This window comes from Choloepus didactylus, chromosome 2 (genome assembly GCF_015220235.1).
Source record: "Choloepus didactylus isolate mChoDid1 chromosome 2, mChoDid1.pri, whole genome shotgun sequence".
Classification (NCBI taxonomy): domain Eukaryota; kingdom Metazoa; phylum Chordata; class Mammalia; order Pilosa; family Megalonychidae; genus Choloepus; species Choloepus didactylus.
Window position 1 is genome coordinate 53,509,573 of NC_051308.1, and position 20,624 is coordinate 53,530,196.

Consider the following 20,624-nt stretch of genomic DNA (forward strand, 5'->3'; position numbering starts at 1 on the left):
AGACTGTAACTAATAGAATCATTGTATTATGCTTCCTTTAATGTAACAAAGGTGATATACCAAGGTGAATGCAGATAAGAGGGGGGGATAGGGAAGGCATGTTAGACACTTGACATTGATGGTATTGTCTGATTCTTTATTCTACTTTGATTTAAGGTTATTTTTCCTTTTGCTGCTTCCTAGCTGTCATTTTTTGTTTGTTTGTTTCCTCTTCCTTTTGCCTCTCTACCTTCTTTGACTCTCCCTCCTGCCTTGTGGAAGAAATGTACATGCTCTTGCTTAGTATGAGCAGAATATTCAATTAGGATGAACTTAAATGTTTGGAAATGAACAGGGGTGTTGGTAGCAAGATGTGAGAATAACTAACAGTGCCGAATGGTGTGTGAATGAGGTGGAAAGGGGAAGCTCAGAGTCATATATGTCACCAGAAGGAAAGTTGGAGGTCAAAAGATGGAAATGTATAAAACTGAATCCTATGGTGGGCAATGTCCATGATCAACTGTACAAATACTAGAAATCACTTCATGAACCAGAACAAATGTATGACAATACAATTAGAAGTTAATAATAGAGGGGCATATAGGGAAGCACTATATACCTATTACAAACTATATACTACAGTTAGTAGTATTTCAACATTTTTTCATAAACAGTAACAAACGTACTATATCAATACCAGGAGTCAACAATTGAGGGGGTGTGGTTAGGGATAGGGGAGGATTAGAGTTTCCTTTTCTTTTTTTCTTTTTTCATCTTTCACTTTATTTCTTGTCTGGAGTAATGAAAAGTTTCTAAAAATTGAACAAAAATTAAGTGTGGTGATGGATGCACAGCTGTATGAGGGTACCCAGGGGCAAGTGATTGTACACTTTGGATCTTTGGATAATTGTATGGTATCTGAACAATCTCAATAAAAATGAAAAAACAAAAACAAAAACAAAAACAAAAACAACAACAACAAAAAAGCATAACTTGCCTTTCTCTCTTCCTTTACAGAGGAGATTGTGAAAGCACATGTTGAAATGGAGGTGCCACAAGATCAAAGCAACCTGGGTTGCTGAGCTGATTGCTGAGCTATAACATAGATTATAGCTGCCCTGGTGAATCTCCTGGAAATGCACCAGATTTAGCATGAGTGAGAAATAAACTTTTACTTTGCAAAACTAATGAGCTATTGGTGCTGTTTGTTACTACATACTGATACAGCATGCATTGAGGATCCTTGACCAAATAAATGACTGCATCATTGTAGTAATTGCTTTGTTTTTGAATTGTTCTGGTTCTTCAATAAATTCACCTTCCTTTTTCTTTTAAACAAAAGAGAACAAACAATTCAGAGCAGAATTCATTGGCATGACTTACTTTCACAGGTAGGAGGGCTTGGGCTCCAGACACCTTCTGTTTTATTCTCCACTGTGCAAGAAATGGAGGCCTTGCCTAAGAGTGAGAATTGGGGGTCACAGGTGTAAGTGACAGAAGAGCCATAATTGTAAACATCTTCATCTCCACCACTGTGCTTCCCATTTTTGATGTTCGGAGGGGGCAGGCACTTCACAACTGAGATAAGCAAAGAGGAAGAAATAGTCATTGAAGGCACTGTTACAAATCTACAATTCATGATTCAAATTCTACAGGAGGGCATCCAAAGCAGCAAAGATATACAGGAGTTTCATTACCTAACATGGTTTAGGTTTATATCAAATCAGAAAAGTCTTCACTTACTTATACATTCTGGGGCAGGGTCACTCCAGCCAACTCCATTACCTTGGATGTCACAGTAACTAGTAGTTGAGCCAATTAAGATATATCTAAATAAAACAGGATCAAATATTTTAATGGAATACTTCCTACCATAAATTATATTGGACAAATGGGTCTGCAGCAATAGAATTGTTACTCAACATTAAAACTGAAGAAATAATGTTATCTTAATAGCAATTCCCACTGAACACTATATCCAGTTAAATTGCATCACTGTAAAGAGATGAGCATGTTTGTTCATTTGTTGTTTTTATTTAATAACTCAAAATTGAGCATCTACTAGGTGTCAGACCTGGAGTTCATCCAGGGTTCAAGCAGTCCAAGATAGGATCCACTTGGGTGTGTCTGCAGTTTTCTTTAGATGGGATTACCAGCCAGATTACTGACCCTGGTTTGAAGCCTTCTTCTGACTTCCAGACACTTGGCTTACTTCCATAAATCATTAACTCCCTGGTCACCATCTCATTTTTCCAGCTCCTCCCAAGTCCTAGCCTTCCTTTAGTAAGTACTTGGCCAAGTTTGTCTTACCACCTTTATGTGTTATGGTAACAGGAAAAAAAACCATGGCTAGTAAGATATCAAATTGTAGCATCATCAAGGAATCAAAGCTACAATGTGAAAGAACACCAAGTGTTACCTTGGGCAATCTACGAGCTTCTGGAATTTATTGAATAATCAAAATAAAATATAGGTAGAATTAAGCATTTCTTTACTTTGGAATTTCTTTAAAATATCATTTCTCTAACCTTTCCAAGAAACCTAATGAAAAAGTATTGCTTCTGGTGATTGCAATGGGAACATGATAGCACCCTGGCTGTGACCCTCCCCCCTTTCCCTCCTGGGAGCCATTCAATACAGCAACGCGAACGGCTACAGCATCAACAACGATTCTCCTCAATATGAGATCTTCTCAGTTTTAGGAGTCAGAGAAAAAATAGGAGACAGAAAAAAGAAAAAAAAACAAAACAAAAAAAACAAACATGTAATCCAAATTGTGGGAAAGGGCTGCCCCAAAGAACAAAGACCTGCAGAACTGGGCGGGAACCACACGCGAAGATGGTGTGACAGAAACAAAGACGGTGTGATGGGGAATGGGAAGAGAGAAACGAGAAGGGGCGAACCTCAGAAACCACTGGCTGAAGAGAGCACCCACCCTAAGTGGAGAGTTCAGTGAGCAGGGGTGGGAAAGTGTAGGGAACAGTAGGCAAAGTGCCCAGGAAACTTTATTGACAAACCTCAAAAAATGTCTATGTATGTATATGTAACATATATACATACTTTCTAAATGTTAACAGGAGAGTCATGGAGTTTCTAAACTGGAAAGCTTACCTGCCCTACACTGTTCCACCCCACGAATCTCTCATTAATGATCAGTACTGGATAATATAATTTATTCAGATACAAGTAACAAAAACATAAGAAGCAAAATTACCACAGAAGATGTTATATGGAAAAAATGATTTTTAAAAAGCAGCAAAACTTGTCTATAAATGAATAAAATTCAACAGCTAGAAATTGTAATCCAAATTCCAGCATAATATTTTAAAACTTTGTGGCACAATAAGAGAAAAGCCCAAAAATAAATATTTAAGAATTCAGGGAAGAGGAGGCCAGACAACCAAGTAGGTGAAACAGGAACTGGCAGAAGTCAGAAATTAAGCAGGAGAAAATGGCAAAAACATTTGAGAAAAAATGGACTCAAGAGGTCATTCTGGAGGTTATTCTTATGCATTATCTAGATATCCCTTTGTAGTTTTTAGTGTATTGGAAAGCTAGATGGAAATACCTGAAACTGTTGAATTGCAACACAGTGGCTTTGATTCTTGAAGACGATTGTATAACTATATAGCTTATACAACGTGACCATGTGATTGTGAAAACCTTGTGGCTCCCACTCCCTTTGTACACTGTATAGACAGATAAATAGAAAAATGGGGGCAAAAATTAAATGAATAGTAGAGAGGATTGGGGGGATGGGGTGTTTTGGGTGTTCTGCCTTTCTTGTATTTTTATTCTTATTTCCATTTTTTTGGAGTAATGAAAATGTATAACAATTGATTTGTGATGAATGCACAACTATATGTTCACAATTGAACTGTGAATAATCGATTGTACACTGTGGATGATTGTATGGTATGTGAATATACCTCAACAAAACTGAATAAAAAAGAAAAAAAATGTTTAAGAAAAAACGAGGATAAGAGAAAATACTAAAGCCTAAAAAATACTGTACTTAAAGACACAAAAATGTACAAAAATGAAGAAAACAGGCAAATGAAACCAAAGAAAAAGATAAAGATTAGAGAAAAAATAATAGATATAAAAGATAAGCAAAGGAAAGCTGACATATGCTTAATTGAAGAACCTGAGGAATGACCAAACTGGCTGAACAAAATGGCTAATTTAAAATGTATTTCAAGAAAATCTACTGAAATTAAATAATTCTTTAATCTATATATCAAAATTGCACATGATGTAGCACCAACAAATTGAGCCAGAATGGTCCATACCAAAACAACTAAAAGTAAAATTATTAGATTTAAAAGTTAAAGAATAATTTCTTTGGGCAGCAGGACAAAAAGACCAAGTCATGTACAAGAGACAGAAATTCAGGCTGGCGTCAGAGTCCTCCACAGCAACATTCACTAGCCAAAAACAGTGTAGAATACCTGCGAGATAGTCAAGAAAAGTATGAGCCATGGACTTTGTATCCAGCCAAGTTATCTTCTAAGTATCAAGGCTTCAGACATATTATGTGAACCTTCTTAAGGAATAATTTTCACTAGGGGCCTTTTTGGGGGAAACCACTAGTGAACAAACCACACCCAACTGAGAGATGATGAGACACTGTAGCAAAAAACTGGTGCTGAGCATTGAATGCATTTCATGCAGGTCTAAGACGAAAACAAAGGTGTGTTAAAAGTAACTGAAATATAGGTACTATATGCTGTGATACTGCTAAAATGACATGACATGAAATAGGAAATGGAAGTTAGAGTAGAAAATAAAATAAATCATTTTATAGCCTTATCTGTAAGAGTAGGAAGTGAAAGCAACTGTAGACATAAGTGTATAATTAACATTAATGTTAAGCACTACGTAAACATTAAAATAATACAAGTGACGTAAATTTACTAATAGAGAAGACAGAAGGAAGATTAGGAGAGAGGAGAGAATACAAAGTAAATTTATTATTACTCACAGCAAGGGACAAATTTTAACTGTGTAAAGATAAGGGGAATTAATGATATTTTGTGAATTGTAAATGTATAAGCAAAATCACTAGAACCAAAGTCTGAAACTTACTAAATATTTTAAAAAAAAGTTAAGTAGCAAATGCATGTGTGTATCAGAAAATATAAAATAATCTGACAAAACCAAGTCTGTAGAGATCACTCATATCAGTAAATATAATGGGCTTCAGTCTCCCACTGAAAGAAAAGCATTTTTTCATTGGAACAAAGTTCAACTCTACATTGTAAACCAGAGACAAACCTAAAAATAAAGGAAGGGTAAAGTTGTATAAGGTTATATAAAGCAAACAAAAAGACAAGCAGGGACAATGATTTTAATGTCCCATAAATTGGACTTCAGAACCAAGATTACTAAATTCCACAAAGATGGGCATTTTATAATGTTAAAGGTTTTGATGTGCAGTGAAAAGCTTTATATCTCTATGTCTTAAATAATGTAGCAGCAATTTCAAACAAAACAAAAATACAAGGGACATAATAAAAATAGTCAAAATGCAATAAGTATTTATTCTTCATTAATGTATTTCATTTCAAATGGTTAAGAAATAGTTAATTTACTTTAATTCTTGTCTTTAAGCTTAAGACATATAAAGAGAAGCATAATTAAAGATTCAGAAAAGCTAATTGATAAATTAGATCTGATATGCATATATCAAACTCTGTACAATGATGATAAAAAGAATATACCTTCATTTCAAGAGTTTGTGGAATGTTCATGAAAACTGACTATATATTAGGAAGCATCCTAAAACCTCAATAAATTCTAAAAAGTAGAAATAATACAAACAGCGTTCTCTATTGTTTTAAAAGTCTTCCTTCCCAGTGGAAGAAATGACTCCACCATGGCACACAGCAATTGTTCCATTAGACTAGTGTTGCCAGATTTAGCAAATAAAAATACAAGATGCACAGTTAAATCTGAATTTTGTGTAAACAACAAACTCTTTTTTAGTATAAGTGTCTCCCAAATATTGTGTGGGACATGCTTACACTGAAATTATTTGTTGTTTATCTGAAATTCAAATTGAATTGGGTGTCCTGTATTTTATCTGGCTACTTTACATTAAACTGGAAGTTGAGACTGCTACTCCTGGGCTTTGGGCCTTCAAGGAGAGTGTATGAACAGGCGAAGAAGGGGGTTACTCTCATGGCTGGGGTGATCAATCCTGATTGCCAAGGGGAAATCAAGTTGCTACTACAAATGGAGTAAAGATAAGTATGTCTGGAATGCAGGAGATTCCCTGGGGCACCTCTCTGTACCCTCATGCCCTAGAATTAAAGCCCATAAAAAAACTACAACAAATCAGTACAGGCTGGTCTGTTAGTAACCCAGATCCTTCAGGAATTAAAGTGTAGATGACTCCATCAGGCAAGGAACCATAATCAGATGAAGGACAAAAGGAATATGGAATGAGTAATAGAAGCAGGTAGTATAATTACCTGCCACAACCACATGATCGGTTGCAGAAACAAAAATCATAATAGTTATGGATACTTCTTTCTTCTTTTTATATGAATATATTTTGCATAATTTTTTTTCTCTTTACCTCTCTCATTCCCCTACCATCTAACATAAGATTTGTTATTAGCAGTTAACCTTATATCTTGGTATTCAACTTACAGGATATCAAAAAAGGAGATATGACTCAGCTCAAAGGGGTTCCTCTTTTGGGGAGAGAGCATATTTTTGTTTGTATGAGGGATAGTTACATTATGTGAGGTAGAAGCACCATTTTTTTTTTTTCCTACCTGAAATACCTGTTCATTTTTTTGGTGTGTTTCTGTGGCCTCCCTCCTGGAAGGGGAGGCAAGATTTGGTCTTGTTCAAGCCACTGAACGAAGGAAGGAAAGAAAGAACACTGGACTAAAATCGGAGATCTGAACCCTGCTCAGACTTTCTGCCTGACCTTGGCCAAGGCCCTTGTGTCCCTTGCCCCTCAGTTTTCTCATCTTACATGAGGTTGGTGGCCCCGTTGGTAGCAGTGGTACATCTCTAAGGTTGTGTCCAGAACAGCTTCTCCAACTCCTTCATAGGTTTAGGGACATACCCAGCGTCTGGAGAGAAGCAACCTGGTCAAATCTTGAAAGGAGTGGAGGAGGAGTTGACAATTGGGTTCAGAACCACAGGGAAAGTGGCTCTGGCCTGGGCATCAAGAAGCACAATTTGGCTATTGTCTTTATTATGAAATTACACTAAATATGGTTATATCAAGTGCACATGGATATCAAATTTGACAAGAGGTGTTCTGTGGTAGATTTGCATAATGTCAATGATATAAGCTGGAATGACATTTCTCAGCATTCTCTTCCACACATAATGACCCACAAAAGCAGGTGGAAATGAATTAATAGCCATATTCTTTACATGCTTAGCGGGTCAGAGCAGGGCACAAAATGCAATTGCAGCTCACACACATTTTTGCTTCTCTGTTCTGTCACATTCCTGGCACAGCGGGGCAACCAGGCCCACAGCAAATCCAGCTCTTGGTTGATCTGCTCCTTCACGTAGTCTAACTTATAGTCCAGGTGCATTAGCAATGTGATAAAGGGCAACAACTTCTCCTACAGGACAACCCCATCTTAGAGCTTGAAGGCTCAAAGGCAGTGAAAAAATAATGTGATTTCTAGTCTATGTTTTTGTGTTCCACTCATCCTTGCTGGTTCCAGTTTGTCCTTGCACTCCCACTTTGGGATCATCTTCCTTTCTTGACTGCCTGCCCTACCAACTTCAGGCCACAGCACCAGTCACAGAGGAAACATTTTCCCATACTGTTTAACCAGCTCCCACAACTGTTTCAAGCTGGATCACTGCAATAAATTCTTTATTATATATATCTGAGTGGTTCTGTTTCTCTGGGTGAATCCTGACTGATACAATTAGCTAGCACAAACAGACAAGAAAAAGAAATTAGAAATATAAAAATTGGAAAGTAGGAGGTAAAACAATCACTATTTGCATGTGACATGATTGCCAACCTGGTGTTCCCAAGAGCATTCACCTGAGAGACTATTATAAATAATAAAAGAATTCAGGAAGTTAACAGAGATAAATTAATACGCAGAAATCAATAGTATATATGTATGTACACACAGAGAGATAGATACATTTTATACAAATATAGAGAGAGAGTTTGGGTAGATAAAGATGATGGATGGATGGATAGATAGGTAGGTAGGTAGAAAGGTAGACAGATGATGGATAGATAGATAAATGATAGCTAGATAGATGATTAGATAGATGGTAGATTGATAGATAGATAGATAGATAGATAGATAGATCGATCATCCAGTTAGAATATATAATGGAAGAAAAGACCCATTTAAAATGCAAAAATAAAATACCTAGGTTTAAATACTTCAAGAAACATTAAATCTAAGTGAGGAAAACTTTGAAAGATTCCTGAAAGAAATGAGAAAAAGACTAAAATGAGTGGAAAAAAATATAAAACATTCTTGTCTAGGGAGACTCAACATTACAAAATATTTATGCTCTTATAATTAAGTAAAAAATGAACCAACACCGATTTTAAAATCTAGCTTACTTTAAAGTTCACATGGTAAAATAAATAACCATAGTCAGAAGAAAGAAGAGTAATAAATAGGATTATCCATATTGGCTTTGTAACATATTGTAAAGCCTCAGTAACTAAATGACTGCAAAACTCATGCATGAATATATAGACAAAACAATCGCATTGAACAGAAAGTTCAGAAATAGACCCAGAGACATACTGGAATATAATATAGTACTAAAGAGAGCCCTTAAGTCAGTGGATTGAAGATAGCCTTTTTAATAAATGATATTGGGATAATAGGAAAGCCACCTGGAAAAATAAAAGTTAGGATCTGTACTTCAAATTGTATACTATATCAACCCAAATGGATCAAAGCTTTAAACATTAAAAATATGAAACCATAAAAGTAGTAGAAGAAATAGAGGCAATTAATTAAAAACTTTTAATTGGGGAAGGCCTTTCTAATTAAGATATAAAATCCAGAAGCTATTTTAAAAAAGAGATTGATAAATTTGATGACAGAAAAATTTCTCTTTGAGAAGGAAAAAAAAAAATACCAATAGTCAAGTTGAAAGAAAAATAATAGATTGAGGGAAAAGGGTTGCAACTCATATAAAAAATAAGCCTAAACCCTAATATGAATAGGTTCATGTGTGTATTTGTATATGTATGTTTGTGTATGTGTATGCTATGTGTGTATGCATGTGTGTACAAATCCTAGAAATCAAGAAGAAAAACTCCAGGTTGATAGAGAAAAAATAGGCAAAAGACAATGTCCATAACTATGTGATTATACCAAGAGCCAGTGATTGTACATGTAGGATGGATTGTATGATGTATGAATAAAACTGTTAAAAAATAAAAATAAAATTGTATACTATATCAACCCAAATGAATCAAACCTTTAAACATTAAAAATATGAAACCATAAAAGTAGAGAAGACAACGTCCAGGCAGTTCACAAATAAAGAAATACAAATGTTGAACATATAAAATATGCTCAACCTTACTCATAATAAGAAAAATGTAGATTAAAACTATTACCTCTGAAACTGACAAAAAATCAAAAGTTTGACAAGTTTTCAAAAGGTTAGACAACATATTTGGTGGAAGAGTTTATGGAGACACAGACATTTGCATACTCTGCAAAACTATGTAACCCCTAGGGAGAACAAGTTGGCAATATTTTTCAAAATTTCAAATGCATATACTCTTTGACCCAGTAATCCCAATTCTGGGAATTCACACTACAGATATCACTGCATACGTTCAAAACAACATAAATATAAGATAAGGCATCAGAGTATTGCCCCGAAGAGCAAAAGATTGGAAATACCGAAGGATCTGTCAAAGGGATTGTTTAGCCATGACACATCTGCACTATAAAATTCTATGCAGTTGTAAAAGGAAATTAATAAGGAAAGATTTCCAGTTTATATTTATATGTTAAATAATAAATCCAGAAGCAAAGATATGTTTGTCATTAGAGAGGAGGGGAAATAAGAATATATGCTAATTTTTGGCATGCACTTGTATAAGGAAACACTGGAAAGATACATAAGAAACCAACAAAAATAGAACCAGGGATGGATGGCAATGGGAGAGAAGCATGAATTCTCAATGTACACCTATTTACATCATTTTTATTTTGAAATATATGAGCACATCAGCTATTTTAAAAAATAATTCAAAAGAAAAGCAGTGCTTCTGGATTGTGTTACACTTACCCTTCTAAACAGCTGTATTCTATTTTTGAACCAAAAGCGTAACCTGTGTTAATTTCCACTTGCCCATTAGGTAAGTCTCCTGGGTTGCTGCATCGTTTCTCTGAGAGAAAAAGTAAAATGATAATCAACAAATCCAAGCACTCATAGATACGGCATTAGAAAAGAAGTCTTACTGATCAGCTTTCAACCCGTTTCCAGAAAGACCCAGAGGTTCAGATTCAAACTTACATCTGACCCTGATTCACTAGATTTTTATTTTGGAGGAAAAGTGAATGCAAAATTTGACCTCTTTTTTATCTGGTACATATTACCAATCGAGAAAAATGTGCCCAGATCTGGCAGCTCAGTTACATCACTGAGCAGAGGCTAGAGTCCAGGACTTCATACGCTGACCAGAGAGCTTGCAACGTTCTCTTTTTCACAGCACACACTGATAACACAAGCCACTCAAAATTGCATGTTTTTGGTCACAAAAGGAATAAAAGAGAGGGTATAGATTGTATACTTTTCCTATTGGTAAAACATCTCAGAATGCATTCCCAACGGATGGCGAGTCATAGCATCTTCTTCCAAACACAGCAAATATTTTGGATGAGGTTACTGTGGAAGCTGCATCACTACCTTCTAGCCACAAAACATAAATTTTTGTAAAGTGAATCTGGTTTTCAATATATTAAAATTGAATTTGCAGTTCAATCTCTTGAAAGAGAGTTTTGATGGATTACTTTGTAATGAATAGACTTACTTTTAATGCAATTAACTCCAAATTTTTCTGTTTTGGTTTGTTTTTGTTTTGTTTTTCAAAGCTTGATACACATGTACATTGAAAGCAGCAACTGGCAGACTGGATGGTTTCTTTGCATTCAGGAAGCCACTCAGTCTCTGAGACAACATTTCAAAGGACAAAGCACAAATGAGAAAAATAAATGTTGATACTTACTAGAACAGAATTCACCATAGTTCCATTTGCCTTCATTGTTACAAGTAAGAGTTGGATTTAAACGGTTCCTGCCATAGCCAAGGCGGCAGTTGTATCTCAGAATAGTTCCAGTTCTGAAGTGTGTCTCATTGCGCACATTTATTGGAAAAGCAAATGATAAGTTGGGTGGAGGGTCACAATCGCCTGGACACCAAAATGACAAGGAGCACCAAAAGTTATAGCTCGAGACCCAGCATTTCCATGCTCCAACAGGAGGATTTTTGGAGAAGGGAGCATGCATTCCTCCTCTGTCATAACTCTTCTACTCCTCACTGTTCACTGAACCCAGGGAGTGATCAGTAATATAAATTTGCTATTAAATGATAATGAAAATAATGAGGATAAATGACAATAATAAAAAATTGTCCCCCTTCATAGTCCCTGCATCTGCTGACCCTGAGCCAGAAAATCCTACAATATGCCTCCACAGAAGCATATCATTTCATTAATGGCATTATATAATATTCATTGGTTGCCTCAAGGAAGGCAAACTGGGTGGCAGGAGACAGACAAGAATGACATTTTTAATTTAGACTTTTTGCAACTTTTGGATTTTGAATGATATAGACAAGGAAGCATCAAGCCTTTGAAATGTGAAAATCTTAATCCTACTTCACAAGCATGATTTAAATACTGGGCTAATTTAGGTTTTAGGGACTTCGGTAGTAGAGCCTTGCCTCTTCACTCTAGATAAATCCACAAGCAGTGAAAGTTGCTCAAGGTCAGGCTGGTAGATTATTAATATAGATTCGTTTGAAATCATGGTTGAGAGTCAGATTGTTTCGGAAGTTCATGAAGCAGAAATTCTAGGAGGGTATGTCCAGAAAACTGGCTTTTTTTAAATGTGGAAGCAAATCCCACCTGAATTTCAGATGATCAAACAAATCCTTTGATGCTGAAGCTGGATCTCTGCTAAAAACTTAGTCATCTCTTTGTTAGCCTTAAAAGTGAATATGTAGACAATCTCATTTGTATGATGCCAATCTCAGTCTGTTCCCCCTTACTCACCATAAACAGCAACCAACAGAGAAGCCACCAAGGTCATTTGGAACAGAGTTGGATCACGGACTTTCCACAGCCTAGAGAAGGGCCAGGCTGCCATTTGCCCCTTTGTATGAAGGTTCCCATTTGGGGAGTGCATGTCCTGATGCTTCTTCAACAATTTTCTGCTGAGAGAACTTAATTTAATAATAGTCATTGAATTCTTACTTGTCATAAAGCACTAGGATAAATACTATGGGGTCCATGTCTCAAGGAGATTACAGGCTAGAGTGGAAGAAAAGACATGAGCACAAATGTTGGAGCACAAGACAGTGAGTGTTGGCTGCTGCAGAAGCACTCTGCTCAGAAGAGAGATTAATTCCAAGTGAAAGATGGGAATGGGCTTTACAAAGGAGACTGCATCTGAGTTAGCTAGTGCTGTAAAAGTTAGAGAATAGATGCAGGGCACACTGGGGGAGCAGCAGATAATACTTCAATACTTCACTGGTAAGTAAAGTGTCTGAGATGGGGAGATGCTGATTAAGGAGGGGATACCTTACAGCTATGTCTGAATGGGATTTAAGGGCCAAGCTTAGAAAAGTATAGACTTTACTCTGTTTTTTGCTTTTGTTTTCATTCTTAGCTTGTATGTTTGTTTTAAGCTTAGGAGTAACACAATTACTGTACTTTACGAAGATCACTGTGCCTGGTATGTTCAGGAGAGATTGAAGGAGACAGAGAGGAGACAGGGAGGTTGATTAGAAAGAATGTGGCCGTTGGTTAGGTGAGCCACATTCAGGATCTGAACAAGGAATGGCAGAGGGATTAGAGAAAAGGGAACAAATGTAAGGGGGGAGGGGGCGGTGGCAAGAAAATGATGAGATAGAGGAATCACATCACTTTGCATAGGATGTGGGTTTCCTCATGCTGACTGAAAACAAAGTTTACATAATAAACAAAGACAATGAATCATCAAGTAATTTGTAGTTTTGAAAAGAAATTATTTAATTCTAAATAATTAAATTAAAAGAAAAAAGGTATCAGAAATGCAAATTATTTTTTAATCAGATGATTTGAAGACTATATAAAGCAAAATCACTAAGGACATTTTTATCCTTCACCATGACTCCTCACCCCCACTGTAGAAAACAATATATTCCAAGGTTATATTAGAAATGGAACTTGTCCTCAAAGGAATGTATGATGTTAACTTCCCTATGGAATATGGAATTTCATCTTTTATTCTGATACTTCTGTTAGATCCATATGGTCCTAAACCATCCATCTGTCCATAAGTCATACTAAGTCTATTTCCATTTAGGAAAAGGTAGCCTTCTCAATTATTTCCCCCAAAGCTATTTCTGTCCCACATTATAGAAGGAAGAGTTTATAGTGGCCCTTGCCACTATCTGGAGGGGCCTAACTTATTCATTGAGTAAAGGCTCAAACGAGCTTCTTATCTTTCTAAAACTCAGTTCTGATGAAGCCACTCTTCCACACCCTGCTGTCAGGGACACCCCCACCCCACCCACATCCTATCCCCTGAGCTCTTGTACACGGCCTCTAGGACAACACTGCCAAAAAATAAATTCTCCTAATGAATAACCTACCAAATGTATTAGTTTACTAAACGTGTGCTTACAGAATTTGCACTAGAGGAATCGAGGTACTTAAAAAGGTTGGGAGGAGCCAGGATCAGTGTTCCGAGCCCTCAAAGTCCCCCTTTCTCCTCCGTTTCCTCCTCTCTCTTTTCCTGATGTTTCCTGTTGTGCACTTCCCCACCTTCCCTCCTCTTTCTGTCCTAGTATCCTGATGAAGCTGGGGTTAAGGCAAGTGGCACATAATGAAAACTAGCCCATTACATCTTCAGTGAAATTTACAAATGTGATAAATTTCTCCCATGCAATAAAAACTATTATGACTATACAAAGAGAGGCATATGTTTCCTTAATTTTTGATGTCAGTAAATCTGGTATGTTTAGGGAGTTTGTCATTCTGTCAAACTGCAGAAAGAAATTTAAGAATATCCGTATGTTGGCAAAAGAGAATTTAACTATAAAAACACTAACAGGATAATAGTATAAAGTGAAAAGACCCTTATGAACTGTTGCAATTGTTGTTACATTCAGAAGAAAATATTTATGAATATATTCATAAAATACAGCCATAAGAAGATTAAATCTTTGGCTTTAGGAAATTGGCCAAAAATACTTAAAACGTTGCTAAAAAGAACATATATTCTTTAGCTATATTCAAAGAATATATTAATAATCACTGAAAATACTCACAATGAATATTTTTAAAACAACGTTAGATAAATTGGTAATTGGATGAATTCCTCCAATCGTTTGGGAATTGGCATTCACTCAACTGGCTTTTGGTGAATCTTTTCATTACTGTGGTCTGTGCACTTAGTACTTTAGCCACCCTGACAACAGGGCTACAAACCTTCTCTGAAAGCTACAAACTTACCACGCTGATATTTCCAAGAAGGGGCTTAGCAGGGTTCCTCCTTCCCCCTGTCATCATCTGCCCCTTCTCCCTTTCCTCATTAATTCCTACTCAGTCTGCCAGTCCCATCTCCAACATCCCCTCCCATCCCCCAGGCCAGCCTCCATTTTCTGACTACAGTTTAGTGTTCATATGTGATACATGCAGTGTTTCCTACCAGGACTGACCTCACCCCTGCCCCCCTCTTCAGGTACACCCCTCCCTGCCTTGGATGCATGCTGAGCTTTGGCTGCTATAACCTTGAACACTGCGCACATCTTGTTTTGAGAAAAGAGCATGTACCAAAATGCTTCTACACTACTTGCCCACAAGCCCTGAGCACTCAGCCCCCTCTACCCTCAGCTGCCTATAACCTGTAGGGTGGTCACCATGGGTGCAGACATACTTGAGTAAACTTCTTGCCAGCCTTGATGTCCGTTGTGAGGAGGCTGCAGCTCTCCACCAGTATGATCCCCTAAGAAATGCTTTTGGACTGATTACCCTGGCACTTACTGCCTCATTCTCACGAGCCCTGCTTTGTGGCAGTTTGTTTGGAGCTGTCTTGGCTGCTCTAAACTGCCCCTATTTCTTCCCCTATACATCTTCCTTTGAGGCAAGTCTTGCTGTTGGTCCAGAGGGACTCAACAATTTGTAACTCCAATTCTGACTTGGTTTGTAACCAACATCTGAAGTCTGTTTTCACCACTAGACCATAATTATGCTCCCTGAAGTCAGAGCAGGATTTTTATTCATCTCTGCCCCACATAGTACCAAGCACACATCTCACACAGTAAAGGGCTCAGTAAATGTTTGTTGAATTTAAATTCAAAACCACCTAATGATAAAATATATTTTAAAAGAAAAATAATGCTCTTTCATGCCCATATATACCCTTACATTGTTTGCTTTGTCAAGATTAGATTTGAACTGATTTTAAAGCAAGGCACACCTATATTTTAGTGAGACCTGATCCCTGAGATATTATTCTAAGCTCTTCCCCATCTTTAACCTGAGGTTATCATATTCATTAACCAGTCAATAGAAGACAGCAAAAGAGGGAAAGAAAAAATGAAAACTAGTTGTTCTCCCTCCACAGGTAATAGCATTAGATAAGAGGCTGCCATACAAATCGACCCTACATAGTGATGAGAAATTTCTATCATTCCCTTTACCTCTAGCTCACAATGAGGCTGCAGCTGTGCACGAAGGAGGACTGTATGTGTCCAGGACCCTGGGCCTGGGCTGCGGAGTCAGAACATGCAGGTTTGAATCCTGGTTCCACCACCAGGGAGCTGTGTGCCTGTGGGCAAGCTACTCAACTCCTCTAAGTTTCAATTTCCTCCTTTATACAATAAGAATAATAATTGTGCATGACTCGCAGAATTGCTTGGCTTGGTACACAGATGGCACACAGTAAACATTCAAAGATGTTAGGGAACAGAGGGGTAGAACTGGAATTGGAATGTGCCTCTGCCAGGACCAGAACTCCTAGAAGTCAAAACATCGTCGTCATTTAACATTAGAATAATGGAGTGCTGCATCACCAGAGGACTTGAATTAAGCCCAGTACAGAGGAATGTCCACTGGACTTGGGATGGTTGGTTCTGATCTCCACTGGGGCCCTTGAGATACAGTGCAGACCCCAAGCAGAGAGAAGCTGGTGCCCCCAGGACTTGGCCTGGGCTTTCTTTTCACTCACCCTGTCTTCCTAGGAGGAACTCACCCACTTCCATGCCTTTAACCATCACACATCAATCACCCATGGACCTCTAGGCCCAATTATCTTCTGTAGTTGCAAAAACTTAACACTCCATAAATTCGATGGTTAATAAAAATCTTGCACTCTATTCCTTCTCACATGTGAGTTTTAAACCATTCGAGACAGTCTTTTCTTCCCCCCTCTTGTTGCTAACTAATGGAATTAAAACTGTGGGACTTCCTGAAAGTGAATGAAAGGAACTTCAGCAAAATAAGAAGGAGGAAATGTCTTCCCCTGCTGCTGCAGAAAAGCAGGCAACTTATGAACCATGAAACTGACCCTGCGAATGTTATTTCTAACAAGGAAGTTGTTCCTGAACTTTAGAGATTATTGCTCTGCCACTTGAAAGTAACCTTTAACTGTGAAAAAGTCTGCGATTCTGACTAGTTATCTTATTGAATTATTTTTTGCCTGAAATAATATTTAAATTGACATCTCATTTTTCCAAGGGTTATAAGTATTTGTGGTACTATTTCTATGAAAATCCAAAAATAGATAGACACTTTCCTCTTTAGCTGCAACCCTGAAAGTAAACTTAAACTTTTGACCCTGTTGGATTTCTTATTGAAGCAAAATATCTTAATTTATTTGTTACCATTTCCATTATTGATATCAGTATTTTCTAGTGCTGCTTTTGTATCTCCTAGGCTCCTTGAACCCACCGTATCTCAAACTAAGCTAAGTTCCTTCCAACACGACTTGATCTCTATGCTTTCTGTCTTAGCTAATGGTATCAGTCTCCACCCCATCTTCCAGGAGCCTGATCGCCCTCACCAACTCTCTCTTCCTCTCTTTCCACATTCAGAGCCACCGAATCCTGCCAAGTTTTCCACAGCAGCTCTCTTCTACACCTCACTTCCACATTCCCAGTGTGGGTTCTCATAATCCCTCTAATATCCCACGCTACACTACTGCAAAAACCTCCAAATATTTGTAAGCCAACATCCACTCTCTATCCCTGCAAAGCAATTCATGTACCCTGTTACTCTGCTTAAAAACTCCCATGGGTCCCCAATTCTCATAGGTATCCCAACCCTCCCCCTGCATTTTCTCACTGAAAACACTGTACTTCAACAGTGCAAAGGTACTTTTCCCAAAATGCATCCTGGATTTTATTTTTTTAAGACCTGCAAGAATTTGCATTTAATGTCTTCTGTGCATAAATGCTCTCCCATCCAACCATCCCTTGATTAACTACCCAGATCAAATGGCAACTCCTGGGTGAAAAATTGCTTGGCTCCAAGAAATGCCAGTCTTCTATGCTCCCCCAATAGTTTACCAATGCACTCATAACACTACACTGTATTATAATTACCTATTTACTTTTGCCTCTTAAAATGGACTGTGGCCTCTTGTTAATAAGGAAGATGTTTTATGCAACTTTCTATCTCTATTGTGCAAGTATTGTACAGGTATTGTACATGGCATATAATAGTTGTTCAAAAAATGTGAAATGAATGAACCTTGATTTAGTTTTATCTTCAGAGTTAAGATAACTACACCTGCCTCACTGAGGACCACATGAAATAATGTGTGTGAAGTACCTTGCAAATTTTGAAGAGAGATAATGTGGTGATTTGTCAATTTCTCTCACTAGCTCTCAGAATACATGGACCAGCTCTAGCATTTGCAGTCCATCATAAATTCTCTTGTGGTGGCTCAGCAGAATCTGCCTAGAACTTGGCAAAATGCTGAGTATGGGGTTGGAGACTTAGGACTTGGAACTGAAGACACCTGAATTTGAGTCTCAGCAATTCTGTGATCTTGAAGAAGGTATGCCAGCTCCTTGGATCTCAGTTTCCTTATCCCTAAAATGTCATTAAACTAGATTGCCTTTCTATTTCCTATGAACTCTGTTATTCTATAACTGTCCACTGAAAAGCTGAGATTACTCTATCAAGTTCCCTCATAATTCAATGACATCATCACCTTTTAAATTCCTATAGAAATGAACCAGTTCAAAACACAGCAGGTCTCTCGTGGAAAACACAATCAGCGCTTGCCAATGCAGTACAATTTGAGAGACCCTGAAAAATACTCAGCCCTAAAATTTTTCCTTTCATTAGAGTTTACTTTCTACTTAGGTTAGTGTATTTATTTTGTCTAAACTCCCCTTTTAAAAGTCAGCTACCTCAGGTCTAAACTCCCCTTTTAAAAGTCAGCTACCTCAGAAGGGATCGTATTTTTCTCCAATATCAAGAGAAATATCTCCTTCCTTAGAGTCACGTTCTCATTCATATCACTTGCAGACTCCAGAGGAACTTGCTTTCATTCTTTCCTCCTTCCCACCTAGAATCTCTTTGTAGCTCTATAAACTCCTTTTGTTGTGTACTCACGTTACATACAAATGTATCTCTAAGATTAATACTAACCTTCTTTGATGCTTCTACCTCTTCTGGATACTCTACTTTTCATTCTCATTTCACTACCATATCTAGGGACAAAACAGGAGTCAGCAAAGGAGAGGAGTGGCTGAAGAATTGAAATGAGGACCAGAATAGTACTCGTGTACTGCCCAAGAAAGGGAAAAGAGAATTTCAAGAAGTAAGGGTGATCAATATTGCCAAATTCAGAAAGTGAGGGAGAGAAAAGAAGTGAAGACAAGTAAGGCTTCTAGGCTTCAGAGACTGGATAAAAGTTATGCAATGTCCTCCTTATTAGCAAATCTAAAGGGCTTTACTGTCAAGGTTAGAGGAAATGTGGAAAGGTTAATACAGTCTCCAAAGTAAAATGCAATAATTTTGCAGAATATAGGCTCTGGAGACCAGTTCTGCTATGTCCCTGCTCCTCAGTGCACCCCTTTGATAAGTCTGGCTCACCTCCTGCCTCAAGAGGCAGAGGACTGATATACTTAGACAATCATCTTTCAGATCTATTCTGCTGCAGTTTATTTTTATTAGTAGGCATTATTATCCCCCATTTATAACAAAAATAAAGGCCAGAGAGTTTAAAAGTACTTTTCCAGTCACAAAACCCACTACATAAATGCAATATGCCTGAAAGATTTTTGAGTCCAGTTTTTTACTCTGTCTTATCCTATGAGTCCTGCACTCTTGAAAGGGAGAAACCACCAGCCTTTCCCCCAAGTACCCCAAATGCATAGTAATCCACTGACCTGCAGGCAGCTGAGGAAGAAGTAGAAGACTCTAGAAAGATGCCTTGGGTAGTTTCTCAAGGAAGAAAACAGTCTTGATTTCTAATAGTCCTAGTCCCTCCCCAGAGCAGAGTTTAACCCTTAAATTGGCTGGCAGTTGGTCCACCAAAAAGTCGGTGAATTCTAGCTATGTGGCTGGCCAGTCAGAGACGCTGGATAGGCAGAGACACTCCATTGGCCCAGTGAATGATTAACCGCAGAAATAAAGCAGCAATGTTTACCTAATCTCCTCCTTCCTCATCACTACTGTTCATTCTTGGTAACATGTTGCAATAGTTATTTTCTCCCCTGCCAACCATTTCCCCTAAGTGGAGATATAATTTGAATTTACTGCCAGGATTCTTTTTTTCTTTTCATAAACACAAGAGAGTTACATAAGAAGCAATCCAGTTAGTGGAAAACTTGAATACTGCAATGTTCACCTGAGCTCCACAAAAGGGATCTGCTTTCCATGAGCAAGATCCAGCAGGCTTTCCTGGGGCTCAGGTTCTGGTGATCTTGCTCCTTGCTGGTCTCCATCTCACCCCCGTGAACGTACAAAAAGTGGGGGATTTAGCAAACATTTGTTGAGTTCCTGCTAGGTGCTGGGTTGCCTGGAACACAGACAGGGCTCAATAAATGTTAACTACTACCACTACCACTGCTACTACACACCAGGCACCAAATGACCTCCAGAAGTTGGTCTTTTGTGGAGTACTGCTCAGAAGAATTCAATGAAGGGCCAGCCATGTTTGTTATCACACAGATCTTGGAAAGATCCCAAGCCCTGATAGTTTCCAGTTAAGCTGTTATTTCTTATAATTAAGGTTGCTTAGGAGAGCTATTACAATCTCCTGATTAGTTCACTTCTTCTATAATAAACACTACAAATCCCGTAAAGTTTTCAGAAAGGAAGGAGTTGAATTACAGAAGGTTGAATCATCAAGGAAATTTTGACAGATGAAGTAGGACTTGGGCTGGAGTTTGAAAGAAAAGCAGAAATTATTAGATGAACGTGAGAAGGA

The 20,624-nt window shown here is 37.7% G+C and overlaps 1 protein-coding gene across 3 annotated transcripts in view; it reads right to left on the reverse strand.

Annotated features, from left to right (window-relative positions):
* C4BPA (complement component 4 binding protein alpha) overlaps window positions 1-19,753 on the reverse strand; it is a 35,752-nt gene extending 15,999 nt beyond the window's left edge. The window contains exons 1-6 of one of the 3 annotated variants that reach the window (XM_037824831.1): window positions 19,582-19,753; window positions 12,245-12,402; window positions 11,198-11,380; window positions 10,258-10,357; window positions 1,723-1,808; window positions 1,363-1,557 (exon numbers count right to left, since the gene is read on the reverse strand). In XM_037824831.1, the coding sequence (XP_037680759.1) occupies window positions 1,363-1,557; window positions 1,723-1,808; window positions 10,258-10,357; window positions 11,198-11,380; window positions 12,245-12,377 (697 nt within the window). In that variant the 5' untranslated portion in view covers window positions 12,378-12,402; window positions 19,582-19,753. Of the gene's footprint in view, window positions 1-1,362; window positions 1,558-1,722; window positions 1,809-10,257; window positions 10,358-11,197; window positions 11,381-12,244; window positions 12,415-19,581 lie in introns of all 3 variants that reach the window. The other 2 variants (XM_037824833.1, XM_037824832.1) reach the window with 2 other exon arrangements.
* Between the last annotated feature and the right edge of the window lie 871 nt (window positions 19,754-20,624).